The sequence below is a fragment of the Salmo salar genome, chromosome ssa16, assembly GCF_905237065.1.
Source record: "Salmo salar chromosome ssa16, Ssal_v3.1, whole genome shotgun sequence".
Lineage (NCBI taxonomy): Eukaryota > Metazoa > Chordata > Actinopteri > Salmoniformes > Salmonidae > Salmo > Salmo salar.
Window position 1 is genome coordinate 59,141,686 of NC_059457.1, and position 23,760 is coordinate 59,165,445.

General features: G+C 48.1%; 1 protein-coding gene across 1 annotated transcript in view; it reads right to left on the reverse strand.

The window, feature by feature from the left end:
- Window positions 1-23,760, reverse strand: part of slc9a7 (solute carrier family 9 member 7) — a 142,323-nt gene that overhangs the window by 108,406 nt on the left and 10,157 nt on the right. Inside the window, exons 4-10 of the mRNA XM_045697509.1 lie at window positions 21,692-21,768; window positions 21,489-21,601; window positions 21,165-21,270; window positions 19,694-19,835; window positions 17,796-17,901; window positions 15,059-15,147; window positions 10,709-10,822 (exon numbers count right to left, since the gene is read on the reverse strand). Of these exons, the coding sequence (XP_045553465.1) occupies window positions 10,709-10,822; window positions 15,059-15,147; window positions 17,796-17,901; window positions 19,694-19,835; window positions 21,165-21,270; window positions 21,489-21,601; window positions 21,692-21,768 (747 nt within the window). The remainder of the gene's footprint in view (window positions 1-10,708; window positions 10,823-15,058; window positions 15,148-17,795; window positions 17,902-19,693; window positions 19,836-21,164; window positions 21,271-21,488; window positions 21,602-21,691; window positions 21,769-23,760) is intronic.

Genomic DNA, 23,760 nt, shown 5'->3' on the forward strand with positions numbered 1-23,760 from the left:
CGTTACTAGGCAGTTACTCTGTAGCCCCGTTACTAGGCAGTTACTCTGTAGCCCTGTTACTAGGTAGTTACTCTGTAGCCCTGTTACTAGGCAGTTACTCTGTAGCCCTGTTACTAGGCAGTTACTCTGTAGCCCTGTTACTAGGTAGTTACTCTGTAGCCCCGTTACTAGGCAGTTACTCTGTAGCCCCGTTACTAGGCAGTTACTCTGTAGCCCCGTTACTAGGTAGTTACTCTGTAGCCCTGTTACTAGGTAGTTACTCTGTAGCCCTGTTACTAGGCAGTTACTCTGTAGCCCTGTTACTAGGCAGTTACTCTGTAGCCCTGTTACTAGGCAGTTACTCTGTAGCCCCGTTACTAGGCAGTTACTCTGTAGCCCTGTTACTAGGTAGTTACTCTGTAGCCCTGTTACTAGGTAGTTACTCTGTAGCCCTGTTACTAGGCAGTTACTCTGTAGCCCTGTTACTAGGCAGTTACTCTGTTGCCCTGTTACTAGGTAGTTACTCTGTAGCCCCGTTACTAGGTAGTTACTCTGTAGCCCCGTTACTAGGCAGTTACTCTGTAGCCCCGTTACTAGGTAGTTACTCTGTAGCCCCGTTACTAGGTAGTTACTCTGTAGCCCCGTTACTAGGTAGTTACTCTGTAGCCCCGTTACTAGGCAGTTACTCTGTAGCCCTGTTACTAGGTAGTTACTCTGTAGCCCTGTTACTAGGTAGTTACTCTTTAGCCCTGTTACTAGGCAGTTACTCTGTAGCCCTGTTACTAGGTAGTTACTCTGTAGCCCTGTTACTAGGTAGTTACTCTGTAGCCCCGTTACTAGGTAGTTACTCTGTAGCCCCGTTACTAGGTAGTTACTCTGTAGCCCTGTTACTAGGTAGTTACTCTGTAGCCCTGTTACTAGGCAGTTACTCTGTAGCCCCGTTACTAGGCAGTTACTCTGTAGCCCTGTGTTTTAATGTTTTGTTAGCTCCACCTTACTTAGCTAGGCTGAAGTGGACATAGCTAATGTTTGCTGGGGGAAAAAACGGCTCTGTATTTGCTGTGTGTGTGTTGACATACAAGACAGGTAGCTTGTTAACGCCAACTTATATATTTGGGTTCAGTTGTCTTAACAAAGCGTTTGTTTGTTTCCAGGATGACATGTTCATCCCTGTAAAGGTTTTCACCCTGGATGAGACTGTGCAGGAGGAGGCAGACTGTGCAGGAGGACAGCAGACTGTGCAGGAGGAGGCGGACTGTGCAGGAGGAGGCAGACTGTGCAGGAGGAGGCAGACTGTGCAGGAGGAGGCAGACTGTGCAGGAGGACAGCAGACTGTGCAGGAGGAGGCGGACTGTGCAGGAGGAGGCAGACTGTGCAGGAGGACAGCAGACTGTGCAGGAGGAGGCAGACTGTGCAGGAGGAGGCAGACTGTGCAGGAGGAGGCAGACTGTGCAGGAGGAGGCAGACTGTGCAGGAGGAGGCAGACTGTGCAGGAGGAGGCAGACTGTGCAGGAGGAGGCAGACTGTGCAGGAGGAGGTGCAGGAGGAGGCAGACTGTGCAGGAGGAGGCAGACTGTGCAGGAGGAGGCAGACTGTGCAGGAGGAGACAGACTGTGCAGGAGAAGGCTGAGGAGGTACATGCTCATCCATGTTATTTCTAATGCTATTGTTTATTTCAAGACAGTCTGTCATCCCTGAGGCCATTTTGGATATAAACTGGACAATACACAGTGATTCTTCAATATACCTATAGCCTAATAGATGCCTTAATTGTTTTCTACCAACAGGAAAGAACGGTTAGTACAGCATGCCAAACTGACCCCTGACCCCTGGGTGCCAGAGTGTTGCTGCGGTGGAGAAGAGGTCCACCTGGACCCTCACTAAAGAGGTCCACCGGAACCATCTGGACCATCACTAAAGAGGTCCACCTGGACCATCACTAAAGAGGTCCACCGGAACCACTGGGACCATCACTAAAGAGGTCCACTGGGACCATCACTAAAGAGGTCCACTGGGACCCTCACTAAAGAGGTCCACTGGAACCACCGGTACCCTCACTAAAGAGGTCCACCGGAACCATCTGGACCATCACTAAAGAGGTCCACCAGGACCATCACTAAAGAGGTCCACTGGGACCATCACTAAAGAGGTCCACCGGAACCACTGGGACCATCACTAAAGAGGTCCACTGGAACCACCGGTACCATCACTAAAGAGGTCCACCAGGACCATCACTAAAGAGGTCCACCTGGACCATCACTAAAGAGGTCCACCGGAACCACTGGGACCATCACTAAAGAGGTCCACTGGAACCACTGGGACCATCACTAAAGAGGTCCACTGGGACCATCACTAAAGAGGTCCACTGGGACCATCACTAAAGAGGTCCACTGGGACCATCACTAAAGAGGTCCACTGGGACCATCACTAAAGAGCTCGAGGATCAGATAGATTGTGCTCAAGGCCATCAGTATACAACCGAGTCCTGCCCCTCTACACCCCAGATGGCGCTGATGGAGAGAGAGACCAGAACTACACCACAGATGGAGCTGATGGAGAGAGAGAGACCAGAACTACACCACAGATGGAGCTGATGGAGAGAGAGACCAGAACTACACCACAGATGGAGCTGACGGAGAGAGAGACCAGAACTACACCACAGATGGAGCTGATGGAGAGAGAGACCAGAACTACACCACAGATGGAGCTGATGGAGAGAGATCAGTGAAGACCAGAACTACACTACAGATGGAGCTGATGGAGAGAGAGACCAGAACTACACCACAGATGGAGCTGATGGAGAGAGAGACCAGAACTACACCACATATGGAGCTGATGGAGAGAGAGACCAGAACTACACCACAGATGGAGCTGATGGAGAGAGAGACCAGAACTACACCACAGATGGAGCTGATGGAGAGAGATCAGTGAAGTCCAGAACTACACTACAGATGGAGCTGACGGAGAGAGATCAGTGAAGACCAGAACTACACCACAGATGGAGCTGATGGAGAGAGAGATCAGAACTACGCCACAGATGGAGCTGATGGAGAGAGAGATCAGAACTACACCACAGATGGAGCTGATGGAGAGAGATCAGTGAAGACCAGAACTACACTACAGATGGAGCTGATGGAGAGAGAGACCAGAACTACACCACAGATGGAGCTGATGGAGAGAGAGAACAGAACTACGCCACAGATGGAGCTGATGGAGAGAGAGATCAGAACTACACTACAGATGGAGCTGATGGAGAGAGAGAGAGATCAGAACTACACCACAGATGGAGCTGACGGAGAGAGAGAGATCAGTGAAGACCAGAACTCGCTGTATGAACCTGAGAGATCAGAATCAATCATCACAGTTCTTAGCCAAGATATACCATCGAAGAGTATGTGCAAAATCCTCAACGCTGAAGGAGTTGTTGAATGTCTGCCGTGAGCCAGGATGTCGAGCAGGTGTCATCAGTTCAACCCTGAAAATAAACGGTTTGGCCATCACCATGGAGACAGTGTGTTGTGGACCACAGCAGGAAGTGGGAGTCCCAGACCAGAAGTGGGAAGGTTGTTTGCAGGGAATCTGTTGGTGTCATCAGCGGTCTTCCTTACTGGCTGCTCATGAGCAGGGGTATGACCTGTGGCCCATTGCCAGAGGTGTGAGGAAACAGCTGGTGGTCATCGGAGAGACAGAGGTACTGTCATATATTTTATAGTAAAATCAGAACTATATAACTGCTGATTCCAGTCCTATTTATTCCCTGTTTCAGGTACTGATCAGATCTATATAACTGCTGATTCCAGTCCTATTTATTCCCTGTCTCAGGTACTGATCAGATCTATATAACTGCTGATTCCAGTCCTATTTATTCCCTGTCTCAGGTACTGATCAGATCTATATAACTGCTGATTCCAGTCCTATTTATTCCCTGTCTCAGGTACTGATCAGAACTATATAACTGCTGATTCCAGTCAGTGTGTGTGAGGGCATTAGAGCACCACCTTGTGGTACTGTGCCGCCACTGCTGGTGTCCAGGTGCTAAAAGAAAAGAGGATCACCACATCACCAATGAACACCAGGGGGGACCCCCCCCGGAGACCCATTCAGCTGCCCCCCCCCCCCCCCCCACCCCCATTCAGCTGCTGCCCCCCCCCGGAGACCCATTCAGCCCCCCCACCCCCATTCAGCTGCTGCCCCCCCCCCCCCTTCCACACCTGAAGAGGGAACACGACCCTGGATGAACACATCGTCACCAGCTTTCGAGGCAGTGAGGAAAATAGTCCTCAACCCAAGATTGTTGAAGGATCTCAAAAGGTAAAAAAAAAACTATTTCTATACATATACTGCAACATTGAGTAAATTAATAATAAAACCTTATTTTTGTTTCTTTGTGTATTCCTATGTGAATAGGCTGCCAAGAGTTTTCCTAGGCTGCCAAGAGTTTTCCCAGGCTGCCAAGAGTTTTCCAAGGCTGCCAGGAGTTTTCCAAGGCTGCCAGGAGTTTTCCTAGGCTGCCAGGAGTTTTCCTAGGCTGCCAGGAGTTTTCCAAGGCTGCCAGGAGTTTTCCAAGGCTGCCAGGAGTTTTCCAAGGCTGCCAGGAGTTCTCCAAGGCTGCCAGGGCGTTTGTGGTGAAACCCATCAAGGAGGAGAAGACATGGCGTTTCCGGTCTGAGCTCCTATACGGCATCACTGACCGCTGTGTCACTGGTAAGTCTACTACATTATGTCAGATGTAGATGTATAGAGAGAGAGATTACCTACAATGATTTATGTAGTTTCTATCTGGCTCTAGGACCATCCCAGCGGTCTCTCCTGAGTGCTCAATAAGAGAGAGAGTGGAGGTCACTTTGGGGGAGCGGAAATGGAGAAGTAGCAGGTCATTCAACAGCGAATTCAAAGATACACCCATCCATAAAGGGAATCGGTTTCAACGTGCTACCTTGTCCCAGACCTGCTGTTTTGACTTTCTCTCTCCCGGACCAACTTGTAAAAACACCTTAATAAATCCTGTTTCTATGATCTGTTTCCACTACCATGTAGCCAGGTGGCTTTGAATAAAGGCATCTGCTACATGGCATTTATTATTAAAGTCTCCTTTGACTCTGACAACTAGCAGTCCAGTGTAGTTACCATTCCTTTCCACTAGATGGCAGCCAAAGCTAGTTGAATTCACTACTCTACTAACTAGCAGTCCAGTGTAGTTACCATTCCTTTCCACTAGATGGCAGCTACTAGCAGTCCAGTGTAGTTACCATTCCTTTCCACTAGATGGCAGCTACTAGCAGTCCAGTGTAGTTACCATTCTACTCTAGCAACAGGGACACGGGGTTACTGCTCGTTGAAAGTAGTTTTATCTTCAAGTCTATCTGGTTACTCTTGAACCTGTCGTTATAGTGGACAAGCTCACTAGTACTATTTTCTACATAAGGCGCAGGTATTAGGTCCTATGTCTTCAGGCTAGGCTACATTTACTAAATGAACTGGTTTTATTCAAAGTCAAACCCTATGTAGATGCCACTAGCTTCTGGGTATGAGCGCTTTATGGAAGAGACGACACACGCAGGGAGACGCCATACACCTCGTCCAATTCTCCCATGTGCCAATAGGGTGAACTGGTGATAAACTGCCAGCCTGTATTCTCTGCAAACAAAACCATAAGGAAATTAATCTGATACCGAAACTAAATGTGTGTAACCTTTATTTTAACGAGGCAAGTCAGTTAAGAACAAATTCTTATTTCCAACGACGGCCTACCAGGGAACAGTGGGTTAACTGGCTTGTTCAGGGGGCAGATTTTTTACCTTGTCAGCTCGGGGATTCGATTCAAAAACCTTTCGGTTACCGGCCCAATGCTCTAACCACTAGGCTACCTGCCCCCCTCCCCCTCTAACCACTAGGCTACCTGGCCCCCTCCCCCTCTAACCACTAGGCTACCTGCCTCCCTCCACTCTAACCACTAGGCTACCTGCCCCCCTCCCCTCTAACCACTAGGCTACCTGCCCCCCTCCCCCTCTAACCACTAGGCTACCTGCCCCCCCCCATCTAACCACTAGGCTACCTGCCTCCCCCCTCTCTAACCACTAGGCTACCTGCCCCCCCCTCTCTAACCACTAGGCTACCTGCCTCCCCCCTCTAACCACTAGGCTACCTGCCTCCCCCTCTCTAACCACTAGGCTACCTGCCTCCCCCTCTCTAACCACTAGGCTACCTGCCTCCCACTAGGCTACCTGCCCCCCCCCTCTCTAACCACTAGGCTACCTGCCTCCCCCTCTCTAACCACTAGGCTACCTGCCTCCCACTAGGCTACCTGCTCCCCCCCCCATCTAACCACTAGGCTACCTGCCTCCCCCTCTCTAACCACTAGGCTACCTGCCCCCCCCCTCTAACCACTAGGCTACCTGCCTCCCCCTCTAACCACTAGGCTACCTGCCTCCCACTAGGCTACCTGCCCCCCCCATCTAACCACTAGGCTACCTGCCTCCCCCTCTCTAACCACTAGGCTACCTGCCCCCCCTCTAACCACTAGGCTACCTGCCTCCCCCCTCTAACCACTAGGCTACCTGCCTCCCCCTCTCTAACCACTAGGCTACCTGCCTCCCCCCTCTCTAACCACTAGGCTACCTGCCTCCCCCTCTCTAACCACTAGGCTACCTGCCTCCCACTAGGCTACCTGCCCCCTCCCCTGCCCCCCTCTAACCACTAGGCTACCTGCCTCCCCCTCTCTAACCACTAGGCTACCTGCCTCCCACTAGGCTACCTGCCCCCCCTCTCTAACCACTAGGCTACCTGCCTCCCCCCCTCTAACCACTAGGCTACCTGCCCCCCCCTCTAACCACTAGGCTACCTGCCTCCCCCTCTAACCACTAGGCTACCTGCCTCCCCCTCTCTAACCACTAGGCTACCTGCCTCCCCCTCTCTAACCACTAGGCTACCTGCCTCCCCCTCTCTAACCACTAGGCTACCTGCCTCCCACTAGGCTACCTACCCCCCCTCTCTAACCACTAGGCTACCTGCCTCCCCCTCTAACCACTAGGCTACCTGCCTCCCCCTCTCTAACCACTAGGCTACCTGCCTCCCACTAGGCTACCTGCCCCCCCTCTAACCACTAGGCTACCTGCCTCCCCCCTCTAACCACTAGGCTACCTGCCTCCCCCCCTCTAGCCACTATGCTACCTGCCCCCCCCCTCTAACCACTAGGCTACCTGCCTCCCCCTCTCTAACCACTAGGCTACCTGCCTCCCCCTCTCTAACCACTAGGCTACCTGCCTCCCACTAGGCTACCTGCCCCCCCCTCTCTAACCACTAGGCTACCTGCCTCCCCCTCTCTAACCACTAGGCTACCTGCCTCCCACTAGGCTACCTGCTCCCCCCCATCTAACCACTAGGCTACCTGCCTCCCCCTCTCTAACCACTAGGCTACCTGCCCCCCCTCTAACCACTAGGCTACCTGCCTCCCCCCTCTAACCACTAGGCTACCTGCCTCCCACTAGGCTACCTGCCCCCCCCCATCTAACCACTAGGCTACCTGCCTCCCCCTCTCTAACCACTAGGCTACCTGCCCCCCCTCTAACCACTAGGCTACCTGCCTCCCCCCTCTAACCACTAGGCTACCTGCCTCCCCCTCTCTAACCACTAGGCTACCTGCCTCCCCCCTCTCTAACCACTAGGCTACCTGCCTCCCCCCTCTCTAACCACTAGGCTACCTGCCTCCCACTAGGCTACCTGCCCCCCCTCTCTAACCACTAGGCTACCTGCCTCCCCCCTCTAACCACTAGGCTACCTGCCTCCCCCTCTCTAACCACTAGGCTACCTGCCTCCCACTAGGCTACCTGCCCCCCCTCTCTAACCACTAGGCTACCTGCCTCCCCCTCTCTAACCACTAGGCTACCTGCCCCCCCCTCTAACCACTAGGCTACCTGCCTCCCCCTCTAACCACTAGGCTACCTGCCTCCCCCTCTCTAACCACTAGGCTACCTGCCTCCCCCTCTCTAACCACTAGGCTACCTGCCTCCCCCCTCTCTAACCACTAGGCTACCTGCCTCCCACTAGGCTACCTACCCCCCCTCTCTAACCACTAGGCTACCTGCCTCCCCCTCTAACCACTAGGCTACCTGCCTCCCCCTCTCTAACCACTAGGCTACCTGCCTCCCACTAGGCTACCTGCCCCCCCTCTAACCACTAGGCTACCTGCCTCCCCCTCTAACCACTAGGCTACCTGCCTCCCCCCCTCTAGCCACTATGCTACCTGCCCCCCCCTCTAACCACTAGGCTACCTGGCCCCCCCCTCTAACCACTAGGCTACCTGCCTCCCCCCTCTAACCACTAGACTACCTGCCTCCCCCTCTAACCACTAGGCTACCTGCCCCCCCCCCCAACCACTAGACTACCTGCCTCCCCCCTCTAACCACTAGGCTACCTGCCCCCCCTCTCTCTAACCACTAGGCTACCTGCCCCCCCCCTCTAACCACTAGACTACCTGCCTCCCCCTCTAACCACTAGACTACCTGCCTCCCCCCTCTAACCACTAGACTACCTGCCCCCCCCTCTCTAACCACTAGGCTACCTGCCTCCCCCCTCTAACCACTAGGCTACCTGCCCCCCCCTCTAACCACTAGGCTACCTGCCTCCCCCCTCTAACCACTAGGCTACCTGCCTCCCCCTCTAACCACTAGGCTACCTGCCTCCCCCTCTAACCACTAGGCTACCTGCCTCCCCCTCTAACCACTAGGCTACCTGCCCCCCCTCTCTCTAACCACTAGGCTACCTGCCCCCCCTCTAACCACTAGACTACCTGCCTCCCCCCTCTAACCACTAGACTACCTGCCTCCCCCTCTAACCACTAGACTACCTGCCCCCCCTCTCTAACCACTAGGCTACCTGCCCCCCCCTCTAACCACTAGGCTGCCTGCCTCCCCCTCTAACCACTAGGCTACCTCCCTCCCCCCTCTAACCACTAGGCTACCTGCCTCCCCCTCTAACCACTAGACTACCTGCCTCCCCCTCTAACCACTAGGCTACCTGCCCCCCCCCAACCACTAGACTACCTGCCTCCCCCCTCTAACCACTAGACTACCTGCCCCCCCCCTCTAACCACTAGGCTACCTGTCTCCCCCCTCTAACCACTAGGCTACCTGCCTCCCCCCTCTAACCACTCGGCTCAAACATGAACGGCTTCAGTAGGTTTATTGGCTTCAGTAGGTTAATTGGCTTCAGTAGGTTTATTGGCTTCAGTAGGTTTATTGGCTTCAGTTGGTTTATTGGCTTCAGAAGGTTTATTGGCTTCAGAAGGTTTATTGGCTTCAGTAGGTTAATTGGCTTCAGTAGGTTAATTGGCTTCAGTTGGTTAATTGGCTTCAGTTGGTTAATTGGCTTCAGTAGGTTTATTGGCTTCAGTAGGTTAATTGGCTTCAGTTGGTTTATTGGCTTCAGTTGGTTAATTGGCTTCAGTAGGTTAATTGGCTTCAGTAGGTTAATTGGCTTCAGTAGGTTAATTGGCTTCAGTAGGTTTATTGGCTTCAGTTGGTTAATTGGCTTCAGTAGGTTAATTGGCTTCAGTAGGTTAATTGGCTTCAGTAGGTTAATTGGCTTCAGTTGGTTAATTGGCTTCAGTTGGTTAATTGGCTTCAGTTGGTTAATTGGCTTCAGTAGGTTAATTGGCTTCAGTAGGTTAATTGGCTTCAGTAGGTTTATTGGCTTCAGTTGGTTAATTGGCTTCAGTTGGTTAATTGGCTTCAGTAGGTTAATTGGCTTCAGTTGGTTTATTGGCTTCAGTTGGTTAATTGGCTTCAGTTGGTTAATTGATGCAACAATGCCAATATGGCGATTTACAGTTAGTTGGCTGGTGTTCTACATCACAGTGTTTCCATTCTCCTTTAAAAGAGACAAAGAACAGCATCCTTTGCTGTCCCAGCATGCACTAGTGTTATTTATCCTCTCTGAGCTGGCTGTGGCGGTGCGTTAGAGGTAAACAAAGATAAACAAGGAGGCAGGATAGAAGACACAGTCAGGGGATTTAAAGGGCCTTGGCGGTCAGGATAAATACAGATGAAGCCTAGTGAGGAGGAGGGGACTGAGGGCAGGACTGAACGCTGAATGACCAGGCAGATTACAACCACTTTGACCCAAACGGCAACAATGGAAATTTATCAACACATTAAGCAAATAATACATTTTTTACATTTAAAAAATAAATAAAAATGTTTAGTCATTTAGCAGACGCTCTTATCCAGAGCGACTTACAGTAGTGAATGCATATTTCATTTCATGCATTTTTTTTTTTGTGCTGGCCCCCCGTGGGAATCGAACCCACAACCCTGGCGTTGCACACACCATGCTGGCGTTGCAAACACCATGCTCTACCAACTGAGCCACAGGGAAGACAATACAATAGCCAGATATTGTGGAAGCAGCAGGGAAGCTTTGAGGAGCAGTTGTACTGGTTGTCAGAAGTGTATCAGTGTAAACAGTCTTGGACAACACAAACAGTACAACTGATCAAGGCTTCCCTGATGCTTCCACATTATCTGGCTAGTGTTTTATTTGCTTCAGCGCTGTCTGTAAAGTAGCTCTCTGTTAGCTTTACCTAGACTGACCGTGTGGAAGCAGCAGGGAAGCTTTGAGGAGCTGGAGTTACAGAGTAATCACTGTTACCTAGACTGACCATGTGGAAGCAGCAGGAAAGCTTTGAGCAGCTGGAGTTACAGAGCAGTCACTGTTCAGGGTTGAAGGATACGAATGCCCCAACGATGAAGATGGGGCTGAATATATGGTTCTGGAAGGTGAACAGAGCCAGGCCCATGTAGGAGAAGATGAAGTTCTCTGCTAGGAAGTGAAGGACCTCAAACAGCTGAAACACAGAGAGATTCATTCATTACATAGCACACACACACACACACACACACACACACACACACACACACACACACACACACACATATCCAAGTCAACAAAGCTAAGAAGGCTAATCTTTATGTTTAATCCCTTTTTATATACTGAGGTCTCTCCTTAACCAGGTAGCTTTACAGGATGCCAGTCAGTCAGTTAAAACCAGGAAACAGAAACGTAGAATTTCCTCACAGTCTTGCGAGTAGGGGAACGTGGTAAGACGGGTCACTCATAATATCCGAGAACAGGGGTTAATTAGGCAAGAAACCTTAAGTTTTCTTTCAATTATTAGTTTAGACATCTCACAGTTGGGGTATGTCCAGAGGCCCTCCTCCGAAGCAAGACAGTCCCAATTTATCGACCCTCAGAGGCCCCGACACTGAGGACTGTACGTGCCAACGAAGGTACAGGGACGTCTGGTCAGTAGGACCTCAAAAGTATGAGAGGATGCCAAACAAGCCGCATCGCAAATGTCCTGCAAGGAGATGCCCTTGAACAGTGCCTAAGATGTAGCCATGGAATGAGCCCTGGCTACAACCCCTTGCTGTTATAGGTCAATATAATAGCTTCCACAATCCAATGTGATAAACGTTGATGAGAAAGGGGCCTCCCCTTGCAGGGAGGCGCCCAGGACACAAAAAGTTGGTCACTCGTCTGCAAAGCTCTCGTCCTATCCAAATAAACGCTCAACGCACGTACTGGACACAAAACAATGGAGATGCTCCGCTTCCATAGAATCAAATCATATTTTATTTGTCACATACACATGTTTAGCAGATGTTATTGTGGATGTAGCGAAATGCTTGTGTTTCTAGCTCCAACAGTGCAGTAGTATCTAACAATACACACAAATCTAAAGTAAAGGAATGGAATTAAGAATATATAAATAAATACTTATTTCCCTCATTAAAATGCAAATAATTTTATAACATTTTTGACATGCGTTTTTTTCTGGACTCTTTTGTTGTTATCCTGTCTCTCACTGTTCAAATAAACCTACCATTAAAATTATAGACTGATCATTTCTTTGTCAGTGGGCAAACATACAAAATCAGCAGGGGATCAAATACTTTTTTTCCCCTCGCTGTATAGTGTTGAGTCATCCGCATACATAGACACTCTGGCTTTCCTCAAAGCATGTCGTTAGTATAGATTTTAAAAAGTAAGGGGCCTAGACAGCTGCCCTGGGGAATTACTAATCTTGCCAATGAAAAAATAAAAGGAGTTAGCAATATCAGTGGGTTTTGTGATGAATGAGGCATCTGATTCAATGAAAGATGGAGCTGAGTTGGCCTTTTTTGTCCAAAATGTAATTTAAGGTGCTCCAAAGCTTTTTACGTTTGCCTCATTTCTTTTGCCTCATACCTCTCAACCATTATTTTCAATTCCTCATAACAGTTTTTTACAGTCATTTTCTTAATGGGTGCTTATTATTAACTGGGATAGGTAAATGTGTCCAGTGCAGCGTCTGGTTGCTCCTCATTACACACCTCAGACCATCTAATATTATTTTCGCCAACAACATAGGAATCACTACAAAACTTATTGTATGACCTCTTATACACTATATTAGGCCCAGCCTTTGGAACTTTGGTTTTCCTAGATATGGCTACTATATTGTGATCACTACATCCAATGGATATGGATACTGCTTTCAAGCAAATTTCTGCAGCATTAGGAAAGATGTGATCAATACATGTTGATGATTTCATTCCTGTGCTGTTTGTAACTACCCTGGTAGATTGATTGATAACCTGAACCAGGTTACAGGCACTGGTTACAGTTTGAAGCTTTTTCCTGAGTGGGCAGCCTGATGAAAACCAGTCAATATTTAAATCACCCAGAAAATATACCTCTCTGTTGATATCACATACATTATCAAGCATTTAACACATTATCCAGATATTGACTGTTAGCACTTGGTGGTCTATAGCAGCTTCCCACCAGAATGGGCTTTAGGTGAGGCAGATGAACCTGTAGCCATATTACTTCAACAGTATTTAACATGAGATCCTCTCTAATCTTTACAGGAATGTGGTTCTGAATAATAACAGCAACACCTCCACCATTGGCATTTCTGTATTTTCTGCAGATGTTATAACCATGTATTGCTACCACTGTATCATCAAAGGTATTATCTAAGTGAGTTTCCGAATATGAATGTCATCTGTTACTAGCAAATTATTGATTTCATGAACCTTGTTTCTTAAGCTACATATGTCAATGTGGGCTATTTTTAGCACATTTCTGGGATGCTTGATTGTTTTCAATTGCTTTACTGGGAAGCTTAGCAGAGGTAGACATGCTCAGGTTATTTATGTTAGTGCAGGGTGAGATGCACACAGTGGACTTCCTACTTAGGACACACTGCCTCTGTCACGTCCTGACCAGTAATAGGTGTTATTTGTTATTATAGTTTGGTCAGGACGTGGCAGGTGGTGTTTGTTTCATGTGGTTTGGGCTATGTATTTAGGTAGAGGGGTGTTTGGTTTATGTGGTTCGGGGTTTGTTAGTCTATGTTCTATGTTAGTATTTTTCTATGTTCATTCTAATCTATTGTATTTCTATGTTTAGTTAATTGGGGTTGGACCTTCAATTGGAGGCAGCTGGTTATTGTTGCCTCTGATTGAGGGTCCTATAATTAGGAGTGTGTTTTTCATGGGGTTTTGTGGGAGATTATGCTTGTTTAGCTGTGTGCCTGACAAGACTGTCCAGTTCGTTTGTATACGTTTATTGTGTTTTCCTTCTTCACCAAATAAAAAGAAGATGAGTATATATTTTCCCGCTGCGTCTTGGTCTTTACCCTACGACAGCCTCAGTGTTAACAGTGGTCTTCCTACTAGGACACACCACCTCAGTGTTAACAGTGGTCTTCCAATAGGACACACCACCTCAGTGTTAACAGTGGACTTCCTATAGGACACACCACCTCAGTGTTAACAGTGGTCTTCCTATAGGACACACCACCTCAGTGTTAACAGTGGTCTTCCTATAGGACACACCACCTCAGTGTTAACAGTGGTCTTCCTACTAGGACACACCACCTCAGTGTTAACAGTGGTCTTCCTATAGGACACACCACCTCAGTGTTAACAGTGGTCTTCCTACTAGGACACACCACCTCAGTGTTAACAGTGGTCTTCCTACTAGGACACACCACCTCAGTGTTAACAGTGGTCTTCCTACTAGGACACACCACCTCAGTGTTAACAGTGGTCTTCCTACTAGGACACACCACCTCAGTGTTAACAGTGGTCTTCCTACTAGGACACACCACCTCAGTGTTAACAGTATAATTCTGGTTCATAGGCACATGATTACTGCAGACAACAGCTGTAGGATAAACAGAGGAATTCAGAGCAGTTAGAGGGACATCAATTAGGTTACTTACACTGTGTCTACCAACGCCCCTGGTATAATGTACATTTTCTGAAGCATTATGATGACTCAGCGACACAATGGTAGATATTAACTGAGCTGGACTTGGGTCATTGATAAGTCATTGTCTCAGCCTTATAATGCTGTGAAAGGATCCAGGAACACAAATGATTTGGGTGGATCCCATCCTCCTTATATAATGAGCTTAGTTTCCAGAAGGTATCAAAATTGTCAATAGATGTTCCACCCACAGAGCTGTAATAGTCTGGTAGCCAGTTATGGAGGGCTAACAGTCTGCTGAACCGTTCAATGCCACGATTTAGGGACAGATATTATGGGGTGTTTGTTGGTGTCAAGTAGAGACCCAATCAGTTCTTTAAAACCCATCTTCAGCTGTTCTGATCTGCCTTTCATAATGTCATTGAATCCCACATGAACTATGAGAGACTACATTTTCTGATGCTGGTTTAAAATGTTTGGGAGCAGCTTATTAATGTCCTTTACTCGTGCTCCTGGATAGCACAATGTTTTTTGCTCCAGATTGAACCATCTGGCCCTTTACAGCTAGCACGACAACCAGGAGAGGAGAGGGTTAGTGGTAAGGGTTAGGGCTGGAGTGAGCACAACAACCAGGAGAGGAGAGGGTTAGTGGTAAGGGTTAGGGCTGGAGTGAGCACGACAACCAGGAGAGGAGAGGGACTGGAGAGGGTTAGTGGTAAGGGTTAGGGCTGGAGTGAGCACGACAACCAGGAGAGGAGAGGGGCTGGAGAGGGTTAGTGCTAAGGGTTAGGGCTGGAGTGTGTAGTATGTAGGGTGTTACCTGCTTGGTGCGCTTGGTGGACTCCTCAGACAGGTTGTTGTATGTGTAGTGGGCCTGAGTGATCCCACAGAATAGCACTGCCACAACACCTGGGACAGAAACACACAGAGATAGCTGTGTTATGCTTAGACTGTTCTAACACACCTGAGGATGCAGTCCGCTTCCCAAATGGCCCCCTCTGGCCAAAAGTAGTGCACTATAAATGGAAAAGGGTGCCATATGGATAGTGCACTATATAGGAAATAGGGTGCAATTGGGAACACAAATAGCTTATTCCAGTTTCTAATACGTATGCACCAATTAACAAAATGACTAAAAACTGTAAAATCCCTGTGGATTGATGAGGAATTAAAAATATGATGGTTTGTATGGTTGAGAGGGACGAGGCTAAAGGAATTGAATTGCTAATAAGTCTGGATGCACAACCAATTGGAAAACATACTGCAAATTGATAAATCATGTGACTAAACTGAATAAAAAACATAAACTAAACTATGAAACAAAGATAAATGACAAAGAATGATAGTAAAAAGCTTTAGAGCACCTTAAATGAAATTTTGGGCAAAAAGGCAAACTCAGCTCCATCATTCATCATTGAATCAGATGCCTCATTCTCACAGTGATATTGGCAATTACTTTAATGATTTTTTTCATTGGCAAGATTAGCAGGCTCAGTGTGACGGCCCTGAATTTGTCTAAACAGTGTCAGTGCTTCTCCTGCCAATGGGGCACTTCCCCTTTAATTCCCTAATAACGACCCTCAGCATCTGCTGCGCAAAAGTGAATTGTGCAAGAGAGGAAGTGTTCAACCTTCAGCTTGGAAACTCGTTCAAACCCAGTTTGTTTTGTTGTATTTTAAAAGTGTGTACTGTAGCTGTGTCGCAGGATCAACCAGTATAGGATCTACTTATGTCTATCGTTGGGCTGCCGATGTGCGTTGGTCTCCACTCTTCTCCTTGGCCTTTCTCCTGCTGGAGATCTGTTGGCGGGTTGGATTGTCTGACCGACTACAACTTTTATTTCCTTTGGTTTTGGTGCGATTTATACCGTGTTGGTTTAGTTGTAGCTAAAGATTTCTGATACTTCATTGTGTGTGGAACGGAAGTTCATTGCATTCTGAGTGTATGAATGAGACTGGTTTTTACGCATCACTTTATGGAAGGACATTTGCGTGACTATGGTCACTTGGGTTTCACTGAAGTCATTTACCGGGCTGGACTCTTTTTAGGCCCGAGGTACGGGACTTTTCTGGAGGAACCAGAGATCATTGTGTTGATCTCTGGTTTATTTTGGGAATACAACCAACACACAAAAAAAGTTTAAGTTATTTCCAATGTTTTAAGGGTTTATGAAAAGTGTATTTTCATACTGACTTTTGCATGATTCCTTTGTATTGGTGTAGAATTGACGAACCAGATGGGACTCATTCCCTTCCAAACAAAAAGGAGAAATCAATATTTTTTTTCCTGGTAGGCACAACCTACTTGGCACCCCTAAAACAAAAACCTCTAAACCGTTACTTTAAGGATGATATGCCAGCAACAAACGCTGACACTAAACATCAAGTATAACTGATCAAATTATGGAAGACAAGAATTGTACTTTTGAATTCCGTTAAGTTAGTGTGGAAGAGGTGGGAAAATTGTTGTCTATCAACAATGACAAGCCACCAGGGTCCGACAGCATGGATGGAAAACTACTGAGGATAATAGCAGACGGTATTGCCACATCTTCAATCCAAGCCTACTAGAGAGTGTGCCCCCCTCGGGCCTGGAGGGAAGCGAAAGTAATTCTGCTACCCAAGAATAGGAAAGCCCCCTTTACTGGCTCAAATAGCCCACCTAAGAACGCAAAGCTGTCAAAGGCAAAAGGTGGCTATTTGAAGAATCTCAAAATGTAAAATCGATTTTGATTTGTTTAACACTTTTTTTTTTGGTTACTACATGATTCCATATGTGTTATTTCATAGTTTTGATGTCTTCACTATTATTCTACAATGTAGAAAATAAAGAAAAACCCTTGAATGAGTAGGTGTGTCCAATCATTTGACTGGTAGTGTACACAAGACATGCACTCTATACACATGGATGCTGTATTGTAGATATGTGATAGTGGAGCAGTGGCCTGAGGGAACACACTAAATCATTTTGGGTAAAGTGTTATGAAATTGTATATATTAAACTGTGTATGTATATATATGCCTTAATTTTGCTGGACCCCAGGAAGAGTAGTTCCTGCCTTGGCATCAGCTAACAGGATCCATAATAAATACATAAATCAGAGAGAATGGTTGTCACAGAGACCCACTAGGACACAGATAAACACAACCCGAGATTAGCACATATTAGTCATTTAGCAGACACTCATTTCAGCGAAGTGCCTTGTTCAAGGGCACGTCGACAGATGTTTCACCTAGTCTGCTCGGGAATCGAACCAGCGACCTTTCGGTTTCGGTTTCTGGCCCAACGCTCTCAACTGCTAGGCTACCTGCCTCCCTACGCCACATCTATAATCCTCGTATTGTTTTTCTATGCGCTCTGCTCTTTCTTTAGCAGAATCTGTAAAACATGTACTGTAGCCAGAGTGCTGACCATACAATATATACTTCCCAAACAGCGCCCTACTCCCTACATAGTGCACTACTTTTGACCAGAGCCATATGCACTTTTATAGGGAATAAAGTGCCATTTGGGATGCAAACAGAGCCCCTCTTGACACCCTCCACCCCAGTCCTGACCTGTGAACCCGCAGGCTTCGGCCAATAGGAAGGTGCTCCAGGACATGAGGAAGAAGAGGGCCGTCTCCAGCAAGGGGAAACAGTGCAGCTTGGTGAACTTGGTCACGTAGAGACGGAGTTAGAGAATCAGAACATTTCACATTTCACAAACACTATTGCCATTGCTTCTTCGGAGGACACTACAATACACTATTGCCATTGCTTCTTCGGAGGACACCACAATACACTATTTCCATTGCTTCTTCGGAGGACACTACAATACACTATTTCCATTGCTTCTTCGGAGGACACTACAATACACTATTGCCATTGCTTCTTCGGAGGACACCACAATACACTATTTCCATTGCTTCTTCGGAGGACACCACAATACACTTTTGCCATTGCTTCTTCGGAGGACACCACAATACACTATTGCCATTGCTTCTTCGGAGGACACCACAATACACTATTGCCATTGCTTCTTCGGAGGACACCACAATACACTATTGCCATTGCTTCTTCGGAGGACACCACAATACACTATTGCCATTGCTTCTTCGGAGGACACTACAATACACTATTTCCATTGCTTCTTCGGAGGACACCACAATACACTATTGCCATTGCTTCTTCGGAGGACACTACAATACACTATTTCCATTGCTTCTTCGGAGGACACTACAATACACTATTTCCATTGCTTCTTCGGAGGACACCACAATACACTATTGCCATTGCTTCTTCGGAGGACACTACAATACACTATTGCCATTGCTTCTTCGGAGGACACTACAATACACTATTGCCATTGCTTCTTCGGAGGACACCACAATACACTATTGCCATTGCTTCTTCGGAGGACACCACAATACACTATTGCCATTGCTTCTTCGGAGGACACTACAATACACTATTTCCATTGCTTCTTCGGAGGACACCACAATACACTATTGCCATTGCTTCTTCGGAGGACACCACAATACACTATTGCCATTGCTTCTTCGGAGGACACCACAATACACTATTGCCATTGCTTCTTCGGAGGACACCACAATACACTATTGCCATTGCTTCTTCGGAGGACACCACAATACACTATTGCCATTGCTTCTTCGGAGGCATTGGAGGACACCACAATACACTATTGCCATTGCTTCTTCGGAGGACACCACAATACACTATTGCCATTGCTTCTTCGGAGGACACCACAATACACTATTGCCATTGCTTCTTCGGAGGACACTACAATACACTATTGCTATTGCTTCTTCGGAGGACACCACAATACACTATTGCCATTGCTTCTTCGGAGGACACTACAATACACTATTGCCATTGCTTCTTCGGAGGACACTACAATACACTATTTCCATTGCTTCTTCGGAGGACACCACAATACACTATTGCCATTGCTTCTTCGGAGGACACCACAATACACTATTGCCATTGCTTCTTCGGAGGACACTACAATACACTATTGCCATTGCTTCTTCGGAGGACACTACAATACACTATTTCCATTGCTTCTTCGGAGGACACTACAATACACTATTGCCATTGCTTCTTCGGAGGACACCACAATACACTATTGCCATTGCTTCTTCGGAGGACACTACAATACACTATTGCCAGTGTACTGAATACACTGTTAATAAAGTTATTTACTTTGCCAGTGTACTGAATACACTGTTAATAAAGTTCTCTTTTAGAAATGTAAACAAAAACAAGTTGTGGTAATCTTTCAGGATATGAGGCCAGTGACCACTTCAGACTAGCTATAACTTAAACAATGACTCTTTCCACACAACACAATAAACAAGACGGCAGCACATTTTAACTACCCTTTTTGTAAGTGATTTTAGTTGACTAGATCTATCCCCCTATGTTGTGTAGTGACGTTTTCAGCAGAAGGATATGAGTGCAGTGACCACTCCAGTGGCGGCTCCCATGGCGAAGGATCCACTGAAGATGCCCAGGAAAACCCCCACTGATTTGAAGAAGGCTGTGGCGTCGAAGGTGTGTGTGCTGGCTCCCGCCGGCTGATAGGCTACAATAGACCTGGATCAAAGAAACAGGACACAGAACTTCCAGTAAAAACACAAATATCCTGTTTCACAGTTACAATACGTTTCACAGGCACAATAGTGGCTGGCTTAGTAGATCACCAGGTCTGTCTCAGCTGCACCACACTAGGCCTTTCCAGCAGGGGTCAGTAGATCACCAGGTCTGTCTCAGCTGCACCACACTAGGCCTTTCCAGCAGGGGTCAGTAGATCACCAGGTCTGTCTCAGCTGCACCACACTGGGCCTTTCTAGCAGGGGTCAGTAGATCACCAGGTCTGTCTCAGCTGCACCACACTAGGCCTTTCCAGCAGGGGTCAGTAGATCACCAGGTCTGTCTCAGCTGCACCACACTAGTGATGTAACACTGTCTGTCACCTCAGTGAGGAATCTCTACAACACCGGGGAAAAGGAGGGGAAACGAGGAGGGTACAGGAATATTTCCCAGAAACTGAGGAACCCTCCGACACACACACAGAGAGAGAGAGACAGACAGAGCGAGAGAGAGACAGACAGAGCGAGAGAGACAGATAGACAGAGCGAGAGAGACAGACAGAGCGAGAGAGACAGACAGAGCGAGACAGACAGACAGAGCGAGACAGACAGAGCGAGACAGCGCTGGGAGGAGAGAGACAGACAGAGCGAGAGAGACAGACAGAGCGAGAGAGACAGACAGACAGACAGAGCGAGACAGACAGACAGACAGACAGACAGACAGACAGACAGACAGACAGACAGACAGACAGACAGACAGACAGACAGACAGACAGACAGACAGAGACAGACAGACAGAGCGAGCGAGACAGACAGACAGAGCGAGCGAGACAGACAGACAGAGCGAGACAGACAGAACGAGACAGACAGACAGAACGAGCGAGACAGACAGAGCGAGACAGACAGACGGAGCGAGACAGACAGACGGAGCGAGACAGACAGACGGAGCGAGACAGACAGACGGAGCGAGACAGACAGACGGAGCGAGACAGACAGAACGAGACAGACAGACAGACAGAACGAGCGAGACAGACAGAGCGAGACAGACAGACGGAGCGAGACAGACAGACGGAGCGAGACAGACAGACGGAGCGAGACAGACAGACGGAGCGAGACAGACAGACGGAGCGAGACAGACAGACGGAGCGAGACAGACAGACGGAGCGAGACAGACGGAGCGAGACAGACGGAGCGAGACAGACAGACGGAGCGAGACAGACAGACGGAGCGAGACAGACGGAGCGAGACAGCGCTGGGAGGAGAGAGCGCTGGGAGGAGAGAGCGCTGGGAGGAGAGAGCGCTGGGAGGAGAGAGGAGGAGCACGGTAACTTACGAGGAGAGGACTATGGCCACTGCGTCGTTCATGACACTCTCTCCAAACAACAGGGCATAAAGATCCACATCTGCATGGAGCTCATTGAAGATGGCCAGCACCGTCACTGAAACACACACACACACACACACACACACACACACACACACACTTAAGAGAGTTGAGGAGCAACATGTTGCTTGCTAGGATGTACCGTGACCATCCTTGTAGTGAACTAGGACGGACGATTCGTTAACGACGGACTGCAGAGGTATTCCCCTGGTCACAAGGCCTGTAGAGAGAGCCCTCCACTGGGGTGAGGTGGTGAGGAGCTCCAGGACCTACCTGGGTCAGTGGCAGAGATGATGGCTCCAAAGAAAAGACAGTCTGTGTAGTAGAACTTGTTAGTCAGCTGCCCTATGAACTGCATCAGCTTCACCACTCCATACATCAGGTTTCTGAAGAGAGGAGAGGACTACAAGAGTTCCATTCCAGACATGATCTAAAAAATAAATTAAAAAATCAGTCCCACCAATACACTGACTCACCCAATGACGAAGCACGAGATGGCTGTTCCTAGGAAGGCATAGGTTATGATGGAGCCCAGGTTCCTGAAGAAGTGTCTCTGGAAAAAGAGAAGGGATATTATAAATCGCTAGGCTACATCATAGAATGTAGAGAGGTTAGTGTGTGATCTACATGGGCATTAAATAAATATTTATCTCTGTGCCATTGATATGTCAGCCAGCCTTCACAAGAGGGCCTTGATGTGCAGTGTTGCCTGTCATCTGCCCTCACAAGAGGGCCTTGGTGTGCAAGGAGAGTGTTGCCTGTCATTTCCCCTCACAAGAGGGCCTTGGTGAGCAGGGAGAATGTTGCCTGTCATTTCCCCTCACAAAGAGGGCCTTGGTGAGCAGGGAGAGTGTTGCCTGTCATCTGCCCTCAGAGTGTTGACTTGCAGTCTCTCTTCTGAGTCCTTTCAAGCCACCAGCCATTGGTGACCAGGTCACTCCGTCTACAACAGACACTCCTCACCCTGGGAGTGTGACTGGACTGGCAGTCTGACAACGGCTCACCTTTTAGTAGGTACATTTCTATGGCAATGAATCCTTCAGAACTAACCTGCTCTGGGGCAGGCTAACTAAGGGCTAACACCGTTTACCCTGTATTCAGAACTAACCTGCTCTGGGGCAGGCTAACTAAGGGCTAACACCGTTTACCCTGTATTCAGAACTAACCTGCTCTGGGGCAGGCTAACTAAGGGCTAACACCGTTTACCCTGTATTCAGAACTAACCTGCTCTGGGGCAGGCTAACTAAGGGCTAACACCGTTTACCCTGTATTCAGAACTAACCTGCTCTGGGGCAGGCTAACTAAGGGCTAACACCGTTTACCCTGTATTCAGAACTAACCTGCTCTGGGGCAGGCTAACTAAGGGCTAACACCGTTTACCCTGTATTCAGAACTAACCTGCTCTGGGGCAGGCTAACTAAGGGCTAACACCGTTTACCCTGTATTCAGAACTAACCTGCTCTGGGGCAGGCTAACTAAGGGCTAACACCGTTTATCCTGTATTCAGAACTAACCTGCTCTGGGGCAGGCTAACTAAGGGCTAACACCGTTTACCCTGTATTCAGAACTAACCTGCTCTGGGGCAGGCTAACTAAGGGCTAACACCGTTTACCCTGTATTCAGAACTAACCTGCTCTGGGGCAGGCTAACTAAGGGCTAACACCGTTTACCCTGTATTCAGAACTAACCTGCTCTGGGGCAGGCTAACTAAGGGCTAACACCGTTTACCCTGTATTCAGAACTAACCTGCTCTGGGGCAGGCTAACTAAGGGCTAACACCATTTATCCTACATTCAGAACTAACCTGCTCTGGGGCAGGCTAACTAAGGGCTAACACCATTTATCCTACATTCAGAACTAACCTGCTCTGGGGCAGGCTAACTAAGGGCTAACACCATTTATCCTGTATTCAGAACTAACCTGCTCTGGGGCAGGCTAACTAAGGGCTAACACCGTTTACCCTGTATTCAGAACTAACCTGCTCTGGGGCAGGCTAACTAAGGGCTAACACCATTTATCCTACATTCAGAACTAACCTGCTCTGGGGCAGGCTAACTAAGGGCTAACACCATTTACCCTGTATTCAGAACTAACCTGCTCTGGGGCAGGCTAACTAAGGGCTAACACCATCTATCCTACATTCAGAACTAACCTGCTCTGGGGCAGGCTAACTAAGGGCTAACACCATTTATCCTGTATTCAGAACTAACCTGCTCTGGGGCAGGCTAACTAAGGGCTAACACCATTTATCCTACATTCAGAACTAACCTGCTCTGGGGCAGGCTAACTAAGGGCTAACACTATTTATCCTACATTCAGAACTAACCTGCTCTGGGGCAGGCTAACTAAGGGCTAACACCATTTATCCTACATTCAGAACTAACCTGCTCTGGGGCAGGCTAACTAAGGGCTAACACCATTTACCCTGTATTCAGAACTAACCTGCTCTGGGGCAGGCTAACTAAGGGCTAACACCATTTATCCTACATTCAGAACTAACCTGCTCTGGGGCAGGCTAACTAAGGGCTAACACCATTTATTCTAC